Genomic DNA, 12,430 nt, shown 5'->3' with positions numbered 1-12,430 from the left:
TGGCGCCAGTTAAATCAGTCATGTATTAAAAATGTCATCCACGATTGACCACAACCAGTCACAACCAGCCTCCAACTACTTTTTTATCAACCACAACCAGGATCAAACACACACAATCACAGACACGTTCACGCACGCACGCACGCACACACACACATACACACACGCGTACATACATAACAATATCTAATATTTATCTTTTGTCAATTACAAAATTTTATGAAACTTTGCGTTTATCTATTTTACATGAAAATGTTATAAAAATATTAAAATAATTTTTTTTGCAATATGGCGTCCGAACTGAAAGCTATTAAATAATGAACAATGGGAAATAAAAAGGACGTTCCAGGTGTCGTGGCTTGGGATCTTTCCATGTCGAAAATATTTTGTAACAAGCAAGTTTTCAAAACGAAACTTAATTTGTTTTCGGTAAGATGTTTGGATAATTCGCTACCTGTATCTATGAATTTATATTATAAATACCTTGAAATATACGATCAAATCATACAAAATACAAACTTTACTAAAATATTTATGCAACCTCCTTAATTTTGAAAAATAAATTATTATAAATTTTTATTAACATTTTTTTAAATTAAAAAATTTTCTTGCTACGGTTTTAAAATGTGAAAACATTAGCAGGCATTCAGTTGAATAGCTCTTGAAATGTTTTTTTTGTTCCAGCTTATTTATTTAATGTTATGATACGATAACTAATGTATTGATGATGTGATTTTTATAGTTATGAAATTTTTCAGTAAAATTATTTGATACGTTTCAGACAGATATCAATCTATCGATGAAATAATAAGCCTTACATCAAAACTAACAACAGACTAAACATCCATAATCTTAAATCAGAAATAAACTTAAAGTCAACAAAAATATCTTTGACACCAATAGAAAAAAAACCATCCACACCCCCACCAAACAGTAACATCAATCCCAGCAACAATAACGTTGCATACACGCCAACACAACAACTGCACCGGTATTTTAGGATCAATACATACCACACACAGCTTTACGTATTTTTACAGCCTTTTTAATATCTTTAGCATTTGGGTATTTTTAAATTTTTACGGCGTTTTGTAAGTTCCTTGTTTTATGGCGTCTCTGGAGTTTTGGGTTTTTTTTATCTCCTATTATATTTTTGATGTTTTCAGATTCTCGCTTCGAAGGATAATCTCCATTAAATGCCTTCTTTTGTATACAGACGCCACCGCGCTTGATAATTTATTTTATTTCTCATCAGAAACGAGCCGTGCCAACATCAGAAATGTTGCTAGGAACTAGCAATCATGAGTCATTGTTACGATACAGAATTTTCAAAAAATGATTCTTTGATTGTCTTTTAAATGGTTATAGAAGAAAAACTGAAAACAAATTATTAACTTTGACATGTCCGTTAACATGTAAAATGAACTAGTTGTGAACTGTTTAGTTAAAAGACGCACAAAAATTGAATTTAAATTAAATTGAATTTCCTTTACGGTAGGTACATTACTTTTCAGAACACTTTCCTCCGTGTTTCGCAATTTTTAATAGAGATTTTTGGACGATTTTGTTTGTTTGTGTTTATTTATTGATAATAAATATTTTATTGGATAGGCGCAAGAAGCTTACTTCTAAGCTCTTACAGAAAATTGGTAAAGTAAATTGCTGCCAATCGTAGAAATTATTTCATTGGAGCAACTGAATGATTAATTGGTAGATAGAAATACTGATGTTATGCTACGACCATGATGATGAAAATAATAGTCTGGATGGAACGAATGTAAGAACATGGTGGTAGGGATTATATGGTGAGAGGATTGCAACGATGAAAAAGATGAGGACATTAAACAGAGAGCAGAAAATTATGATCAGTCTGACGAGATGAAGAAAATGATGACGACAATAAAGGTGTATAATCGTGACGTCGTGTTTGGGCCTCTATGAAGTATCGATCTGAAATTTGATGCCTCACTAACCGATCATTTTGTATCATATTATGAATGGTTATAAAATGTTGTTTTTATAGTTTAAAATGTTTATATTGATACTATACTATGTGCGTGGCGTTCATTATTCCTTCAACCTCCATATTGTGATAACCTAACAAATGTTCAAGAGATGTTTACTTTAAAGGTTTGATCTTTGGTTATGTTTCAGCGAACAAATTTAAAAAGTTTTTACCAGTTTTTAACATCTGAGTTCAGTTTTCATTGTTTATTCAAGCAGAAATTTTATTACAAAAATTGTTCAGTGAGACGCATGAAACTTTTAATGATGCGCGAGAAAAAGAACTCTGCCATTACAATAAACAGACAGATCCACAACCACAAACAACCGCACAACCACAAATAAACACACAAACTCAATCCAATCAAATATTCAAACATTAGCAATGAAATAACTGGTAATAAATAAAAATGTTAGAACAAACAAACAAACAAATGAAACCGATAAAAAAGATTCCTGAAACCACCGAATGCGTCAGAGTTAAACTCATAAAGCACTAAAAAACGCAGTAATAAAGAAGCTTGCATCGGCAAACAAATGCCACAAAAATGTTTGCAATAATAAACTACAAATATAAACGTATAAGAACAAACAAACTAACTAACAAACATGCGTTAGTAAACATGCATGCATTAGTAAACTTACATGCCACAAAGGGCATTAGGTCAAAATTTAAAAAAATAAAACAAGAAGCAAATCAGTACACCAGAAACTGCAATAAAATAATATGCTGTATATAAATACCACAGCAAACAAACAACGAAACAAACAAACAACGAAACAAACAAACAACGAAACAAACAAACAAAAATCGAAACAAACAAGCAAACAAACAAGCACACAAACAGACGACACGTTGAGATTACTGAACCACGGCGTTCCACAGAGTCGCACATTCCACAAAGGTTCTGCTTTTTCAAAAATATTTTTATTTTCCAAAATATTTCTTTTTTTCAATTACAATGCAACATTCAAGTGTGAAATGTGTGAAAAAACAAAATAAAACAATATAAATTAAAACCAAATAATTAAAATAATGAAAGTATTAGAAATAAAAAGTACATCTATCTATAAAACTGCAGCGTTAAGGTAATATAATAGTCACATAATTAACACCAATGTTAGTGTTCGATTTTATGATGAGATGGCCACTCTGAATGAGGTTTATACGGGTTAAACTTTCGTTGCAAAGCAGTGTTATCATATTTTTATTTCAGAATTTTTTTTGGTGTGTGGCATATTTTAGATTGGAATATGTTTGTTTATTTTCACATGTTTACGTTTTTATATGTTTTTAGTAATGCAAACATTTTTTAAATGGCATTTTTGTTAGTAAGATATACTGACACATCTGGTTTTCATCATAACTGCAGTTTCAAAAATATTAACCCCTCCACAACTAACAATTGTAAATTAATGTTGGAAGTAATAAATGAATGGTTGTATAAAATAAGCATATTTGATGGGATTTAAATTTTTCAATAACTTTTCTAAGGAAACTTAAAACTTCACCATTTACTCTCCTTTTCAGCATTCCTTTGTGATTTTATGTAGATTGAATCACCCTCCATATGCATATGTGTGTTTAAGGTCTGATTCTTGCATTTGCGTAGGTTTAAATTATTTAAAGGTTTATAAGAAATGCGACGGTTCTGAATCTGGTTCCATTTTCGTTTTGAAACAGCATTTTTGGTTTTAGGATCGTATGCAAATTAGATCCGAATTCGAATTCGTCCGGATCCATCATCAAGATTCGGATTCGGATCCAGATACCGTGGATCTCAAATTTATGGATTCGTCCCATTTCTAGTGTTTATTATGTATACAGAATGCCATCAATGGGTTAATGTTTTGTACATCGTTATTTGAAAGGCACCAAATATTCAAGTTCTGCTGAAGCTTGTTTGTTTGTTATGAAGTGATGAAACTTTGAAGTTACATATAAGTGTGAGTAAGCATTTATTTCTTCAAGTGGTTGTTAGTCAATCCAAGACATCCTCTTATTGTTATTTAAAAAATGATTTATCAAAGTTTGACATAGTAATGTAAGTCATTTATTTAGCAAACGAACAAGAATGATGCTGCTAAGCGGCCAACTAGAAGCAGATGCTGAAGAGGAACGTTTTAAATATTCTGTGAAAAGTTTGAAAGTGATGAAATTTTAACTTTTTTTCTAAACACAACTTTTCGCAAATGCCTCTGAAGCAATCTTTACTTTCCAGGAAATAGATGCTGTTTTTCATCCACTCGACATTATGAATGGTGGAAGAAGGGAAGAAAAAAGAGAGGAGGAATGATGAAATGGGGAGCGAACAGTTGTTGAGAAAGTTATGCTAATGTTCGAATGTCTCCATCAATATAACCGCAAGTGGATGTGAACAAATAAACTTAATGAAAAACTAACGTTTATTGCTTCATGTGGAAAAATAGATGTCAAAATGTGGATCAATTTAACGAAGCTTATTTGCAATATTTAATTAACATTTTGACAAACAAACTCACCAAATAAATAGGAAGATGCAAACACGCTTACAAACAAACAAACGAACGAACAAGCATGTGGACAAATAGACCATCCAATAAATATTTAATTAAGCAAACAGCTACCAATACCGAAGACATACAAACATGACAGCACAAGCGCAGAATCACGCAAATACGATATAACAATAAATAACATACACAATTGTACGTACAAGTGATTGAGTAAACCTGAAGTAATATAATATAAGACTCTGTGTGGCTGTGCTGCTGGGCTGGTGATGACCGTGGACACTCACCCAACTCAATAAACTAATAAACAAATGAACGAACGATCGAAAAAAGAATATATGAATGAATGAAAGAGTGGAAGAGTGAATGAATGAATGAAAAAACAAATGAGTATACATATGGTGAATGAATGGATGAACAAGCAACGAGATTAATGAACTAATGAAAGAATGAGTAATGATCAAAAAAATCACCAAATATATGATACTAAAAAAAATAACCAAATAAAATTATTAAAAAAACAAAAAAACCCAAACAAAGCAAAAAACAAATGAACAAACAAATGAATAAATGAACAAAAGTGTAAACGGAAAGACAAACAAATGAATGAATAAACAAAAAAAACAAGCAAGTAAACGAATGAACATAAGAACAAATGAATGAGCCAAAAACGAACGAGCAGAGAAAATGTTGAACACGTACAGTGTTCATCGGCAGAAATGCTCTTTAATGAACAAACACAATCAAACTGCACTCCAGACATGACAGCATAATGACACGATAACAATAGCATTAATATTATGGCTATTGTTATTACTTCTGATGTTATTATTGTCATCGATAATGATGAAAATATCAAAGAACTTGTTGGGACATTGACGGGCCATAATATTTTTATTTACCTTCATCGTCGTCACAAACAAAACAAAACATGACTGACGTGTGTGTCTGTGCAAACTGCCAACTGTGAACATTTCATGTCTTTACCTTTGCACTTCTAATTAAACGTAATATTGAATGATATGTTGTTCTTAACGCAGATTACATAAAGTGTTAAAAACAAAGATATTAAAATTTTCAATTTTTAAATCTTGGAAGAAATTAAACTTTAAAAAGTCAAGGAAAATTTTTCAGACCTGACTTAAGAACAAAATAAAAACACTGAGCGTTTTCCACAGAACCAAAATGTTGCATGAACACAAAATTATTCAATAAATATTTGACGACCAATCCTACATATCAACCGTTCATAAAGAAATTTTATTAAAGTTGTCTAAATCGTCAAAGCATTAAACGCCAACTCGTTCGCTCTACAGATATAATATCACACTGTATGTCAGAGATGATATTCTATCATTCGTACACCACTTTTTAATTTAATCAAGTTCACGTGAATTATCATGCGGTTGATATCACAATGTGAATTATATCATAATGTGAATGATCATCTTGTGAAATTTTGTCATCATGTGAATTTTATCATTCTGTTTTTTCCCATTAGATAGCTTGTGGGAGTGTGTTAAGTGCATATGAATGTTCACTTTCCAATACGTCATCCTTTTCATCCATCCTTATGAAATTTGCTCAATGCCAAACATACGTCATGTTTTTATCTGCAGTAAATAAAGCTGTCTCGTGTTTGTCTGCCTGTCTGTCTTTCCGTCTGACTGTCAATGTGTTTGGCTGCTCGTCAGTCTGGCTGTCCGATTATCTGGCCGTCCGTCTATCACTCTTTTTGACTGCTGTTCTATGTAACTACCACTATGTGTGGATTAAAATTAGACTAGTCGCGATTGTGTCCACTCTACCGTAAATTGTTGCTCTACATTTCAGAGAACTCTCTCTCATTTCTAATCAAACGCTGACACATTTACACAGCAACACAGAGCGACACGCGACGACACGCAACGACAGGCGACGCAGGATGACAAGACTCAGGATGACACACAGAACGGGACAAACAACACGATGCTCATCGTCGAATGTGTTGATGAATATTCATTCAGCAATAAATCAACGGACGCATACTTTGCATATAAAGCCAGGCTGTAAAATTGGCATAACGGCAACAACGTCAACAGTAACAACGAATTTATTTTGGTTATAACCAATAAGCAACAGTTGGACTAAAAGATGTCTAGTTTAGTCATTTTACTTGATTAAAATAAACAGATACCAAATAAAAAAATGATTGGACTATTTTTATTGTTAAAAAAACATAAACAAACTAGGCAGCAGAAATAATAATAACTCCACGCCATTACACAAAAACTTTTCTAACGAACCGTACTTTTTTCATTACACACCATCATGTGATAGATACTGTGTTTCAAAATACTGAAGATGCGATACTATACTGATGGTATGATACAATATCGGTGATGTGATACAATACCGATATTCCGATACAATACCGATGCGATTGTGATACAATACCGGTACTGTTCGATTCACTTCTATTTTTATGTTTGATGTTATGTTATGTTATGTAACTAATGGACCGAAACTTTAAATAAAAATATTTATAGATAAATTATACATAAAAACGCATCAACGACTTTATTATTATTTTCTTCATCGTCGTTATCGTCATCACCATCGTCATCCTCATCATCATCATTATCAGGATCATCACTATCATCAGCACCAAGTAGCGACTGCAGTAACAATGAAATGAAATTCCTCTCAAAATAAGATTGCAACAACAACAACTTGAACGGATTTGTTCTCCAAAAAAATGTTCACGAAATTGATGCTATTTCATATCTTTGTTTCACTGACCTTTCTATCCAAGTTTCTATTTTATCGTTGTTGATGCTGATGTTGTTGTTGATGTTGTTGTTGTTGATGTTTTTGATGTTGATGTTGTTGTTGATGTTGTTGTTGTTGATGTTTTTGATGTTGATGTTGTTGTTGATGTTGTTGTTGTTGATGTTGTTGTTGTTGATGTTGTTGTTGATGGTGTTGATGGTGTTGTTGTTGATGACGTTGCTGCTGCTGCTGAGGTTTTCGTTAATAATGTTGTACGTTTGCTGTTGTTGACGTTGGTGGAGCTTTATATCTACTCTTGATAAAAAATACTGAACCATTATTCATGCCCGAACCCTATTCCGAATTTTTGCAGCATCGCCATAACTGAACATGTTAGAACATTCGCCAAACGTCACAGGTTCTTAAATAAGTTTTATCTATTTTCATTCTGACCATTTTAATGTTGAAACTTGCGCCTAAAAATATCACCAGACAAATACCGGTTAACATTCAATATCATCGATATACCAGACTACAACAAAACACGTTGAACTGTGTCTCAAGATTTCTCATTGAAATCGAACCTTCACAGTTTTGGCTGTTTGTCTACTTTGGCTATTAAATATTTTTTTCTAATTTCTATTAAGTTTTTCCCTAAACCTCAATTACAACGCAGACACAAGCACACATACACACCACACACACACTCACACACACACATATTCACAAACACACACACTCACACACATAATCCATACCCAACTGCACACATTGCAATGTGATAGACGGGGATTTTCTTTGCATTTCAAACCAGTCATTCATTTTAATCGTTTCGACGAGCTGATAAAATTTTGTATGCAAATTTTTTTTTTGTGTGTGATCGATACAGACTCACACAGATGTGCCAAGTCAGTTCAATCAATGATTCAGCAGGGTACTACCCTAATGTTAGAAACATCATTCCATGTCTTTAAAGAACATTCTCAGTTGCCTTACAAATTATGAAATCAATTTTGTTCAAAATTTTTTGTTCTTTTATACATTTTTTAATTGATACAGCAATTATCATAATTTGTTAATAATTTTAATGTTGAAAATGTTAACCTTAAGAAAATATAAACATTTTGGTCAGAATTTTTTAAAATTTTATCATTCTTTAAAAAGATAGATAGAAATCATTTTAATAATTGTTATCATTATTTAGATTTATTTATTCATATTTTTATGTATTTATTTATCTCGTTACATCAAAAAAACCAGTTGACTGGCAGCAATTCTTTTTAACGTTAATCCAACACCTCAGATTAAATCTCCATTCCCAAAAATGGTAAATGCTAAATGGTACTTGCACGTCAATAATGGAAACAAACACGAGTTCAGAGTTCAAAGTTTAAAGATGAAGGTCAGACTGGACATGAGATCGTGGCAATCGTGATGTAGTGTGGCCAGCATTGGAGAGTATTAGCAATGCTGTCACTGTGTAATATTTTTATCTGCTAAGGTGGTTGTGAAATATTCATTCTGTGAAAGAACATTGTCACTTTGGGTTATCTAGGAGTTATAATATAAAAACATTGTTGTGTGTAATAATGTTCCTCTTGTTGAAACATCTCTGACTAAAAAATTGTGTTTTACTCTCTTTTTAGTAACATTTCCACTGCTAGGAACTTATTAATTTCATTACATTTTTTAAAACCTGTTTCTTAGACATACACATAGCAAAATAAATTCTTCGGATGAAGCATGACGGGTGTGTGCTGCGTTAAACATTTTATCCTCATATGCCTCTTTCGGAAATTAATTTTTTTTTAAATTTTATTTAATCATTCTTATCAACATCACCATCATAATTCTCATTAACATCGTTATCATTCTTATCAACATTATCATCATCATCATCGTCGTCATCATCATCATACTCATTCTTATTAAATAGAAATAAAAATGATAATTGACCTATTTTTGTCAACATACTTTTAATAAATTCATTGATCCTTTTTTTTCATAAAAATTTTTCGAAGCAACCAAAGCAACCAAACAAAAAAATATGCAAACAAAAACCATTTAAACGCTTATATAAATTTACAAGTGGAATCAACTCAAAGTTTAAATAAATATATCAACAAGTATAAATAAATAAATAATTAAATGAGTAAATAAATAATATATATATATATTATATGGAAATCGAAAAAAAAATGGTTTTCTTGTAATGATTACCAGTGACATTGTAAAAATGAGAGTATATTTTAAATATTTTAGTGTTATATAATGTATATATATATATATAAATATATATATATATATATATATATATATATATATATATATATATATATAATTTTAAATCAAATGATCGAATACAAATTTAGTTGCACTAAAAGAACATAAAATTAAAGAAATGTAAGCAGAACTATGTTAGACTCAATTGGATTTCATAAAAATGAATGAATGAATGAATGAATGAATGAATGAGTGAATGAATGAATGAATGAATGAATGAATGAATGAATGAATGAATGAATGAATGAATGAATGAATGAATGAATGAATGAGTGAATGAATGAATGAATGAATGAATGAATGAATGAATGAATGAATGAATGAATGAATGAATGAATGAATGAATGAATGAATGAATGAATGAATGAATGAATGAATGAATGAATGAATGAATGAATGAATGAATGAATGAATGAATGAATGAATGAATGAATGAATGAATGAATGAATGAATGAATGAATGAATGAATGAATGAATGAATGAATGAATGAATGAATGAATGAATGAATGAATGAATGAATGAATGAATGAATGAATGAATGAATGAATGAATGAATGAATGAATGAATGAATGAATGAATGAATGAATGAATGAATGAATGAATGAATGAATGAATGAATGAACTGAGATATTTGTTTTTGATTCTAAAAAATCATATTTATTTTAAGTTTAAAAAAAAATAAATTCGGTATTCTCAAAAAAATAGAGTGTTGCATAAGTTTCTCACGAAACATTTGTGATGGTTTCTTTAAATAACCATAACAATTAATACATTTCTAAATAAGCAAGTATTGGATCAAAATAAAAAAACTAACGAAAGTACCACTGAGAAAGTAAATGAAGCAACCAAATAAAACCCAATCGTACAAATGAATGTAGGGAAGAAAAATATAGGAGTCCATGAATGAATGCTTCAATGAACATCGTTAAGTCCAGCCAAAGAAACAAGAACGTAAACAAATAAAAAAGAACCACAATGGCCACAACAGCAACAACAAAAATAACTACAACAACAAAATTAGTGACTTGAACAGAATCATCACACACGCCATCAACAGTTAGAAATAACAACTAAAATTTCACTTCAACAAAAATTAACAACAAATTTGAAAAGCATACACAAAAGTATTATAAACGCGAATTACAACATGAACCATCAAACAAAATGACAAACAGCGCATTGTTAACAATGAAATAAAAACGTTTCAAACATCATCTCTTACAATTTGCCACACAGCATCAACAGCAAAATTTTAACTTCAGAACCATCTTAGCTTAAAACAAACCCAACTGCAACTAACCTATGCAACATACAAACTCAACTGCAAACCATCTACGCAACAAAAAATGTAGCAACGTAGCTAAAAGCATCAAAAAAATGTTGGCTTGGTTGGGGAGAATGATTAGAATATTCATTATTCGGCACTGGTGAACATTAAACGCGGAATCTGTCTGAGAGAGAGATAGAGAAAAAAAGAGAGATAGAGAAAAAGAGAGAGATAGAGAAAAAGAGAGAGATAGAGAAAAAGAGAGAGACAGAGAAAAAGAGAGAGACAGAGAAAAAGAGAGAGATAGAGAAAAAGAGAGAGATAGAGAAAAAGAGAGAGATAGAGAAAAAGAGAGAGACAGAGAAAAAGAGAGAGACAGAGAAAAAGAGAGAGATAGAGAAAAAGAGAAAGATAGAGAAAAAGAGAGAGATAGAGAAAAAGAGAGAGATAGAGAAAAAGAGAGAGACAGAGAAAAAGAGAGAGACAGAGAAAAAGAGAGAGATAGAGAAAGAGAGAGATAGAGAAAGAGAGAGAGATAGAGAAAAAGAGAGAGATAGAGAAAAAGAGAGAGATAGAGAGAGCAGATCACAGAGAAAACAACAAAATTGGTGCAGATGAACAACAACAGTAACAACAACAACAACAACAAACAACAACAGCAATAGCATCTTGGCCGCCACTGAGGAGGTAACAAAGGACAAAATAGCAAACACTCCACGTTCACATTATTCATTTGAGTTCAAATCTTTCAATTTCATAAAACGTCATCATCATTCTTGTCATCATCGTCATCATCATGCATTTTGAAATCTGTCAATTTTTTCTGTGTTAATTGATATAATCATCGGTATTATCATCATTGTAACAAATTCATCATCATCACAATCGTCATCGTCATAATCATTACCATCATTCTTTTCATCATCGTCGTCGATGCTAACCAAGCCAACCAACCTAGCTAACCAGATGCAACATCTCATCACCTGCTTCCCTTTTTTTCTTCTATTTTTCTATTTTCATTTTGCAAAAAAATAAACAAAACTAAAAAACTAACGTTCAATAATTTTCTCATTTAAAAATAAAAACAAATAAAAAACGAGTTTTGTGAAAATTAATATCCACGCCCAGCCAACCAACCAACCAGCAATTCCTATTAGCGAACACGCTAACTATCGACTAATCTTGACCCTACGGCCAACCTTGTTTACTAGACTTATACATCTGCTATTATTGTCTATTTATGTCGAGAAACTTATTCTTTTGTCATTGGTCAATTTATCTGGCTATCATATTACTGAAGCTTCTCAATTAACATAATTAAGACCTATAAGTAAGGTCAATATTAATTAGCATTAGTTTTACCAACTGCTACTATAATTCTGAAACTCTCAAACCATTATCAACATCATCATGACAGTCCTTGCACTTTTATTATCATTTACATCATTGTTATTTTAGTAATTAAACTTCTCGTCGTTGTCATCATCACAGTTGTGGTCATTTTTTCCATCTGTTTTTTTACTTAACTTTCTTTCCTCTAAGGTCCTTAGACAACTTTGCATATCTTTTGTCCAGTTGTGCACAGTTTGTTTCGTGTGCTCATCGTCATCGTCAACATCATCTACCTCT

At 31.4% G+C, this 12,430-nt stretch overlaps 1 protein-coding gene across 1 annotated transcript; it reads right to left on the bottom strand.

Moving 5' to 3' along the window:
- Positions 1 to 6,826: 6,826 nt before the first annotated feature.
- HELRODRAFT_162223 (hypothetical protein) lies at positions 6,827 to 7,586 on the bottom strand (the record flags this gene model as incomplete). Its single annotated transcript, XM_009024491.1, has 2 exons — positions 6,827 to 6,953; positions 7,279 to 7,586. The coding sequence occupies 2 exons, from the start codon at positions 7,584 to 7,586 to the stop codon at positions 6,827 to 6,829; spliced, it is 435 nt and encodes a 144-aa protein (XP_009022739.1).
- Between the last annotated feature and the right edge of the window lie 4,844 nt (positions 7,587 to 12,430).

Source organism: Helobdella robusta, assembly GCF_000326865.2.
Source record: "Helobdella robusta unplaced genomic scaffold HELROscaffold_4, whole genome shotgun sequence".
Classification (NCBI taxonomy): domain Eukaryota; kingdom Metazoa; phylum Annelida; class Clitellata; order Rhynchobdellida; family Glossiphoniidae; genus Helobdella; species Helobdella robusta.
Note: the sequence above shows the minus strand (reverse complement) of the source record. Positions and strands in the feature narration are given on the sequence as shown.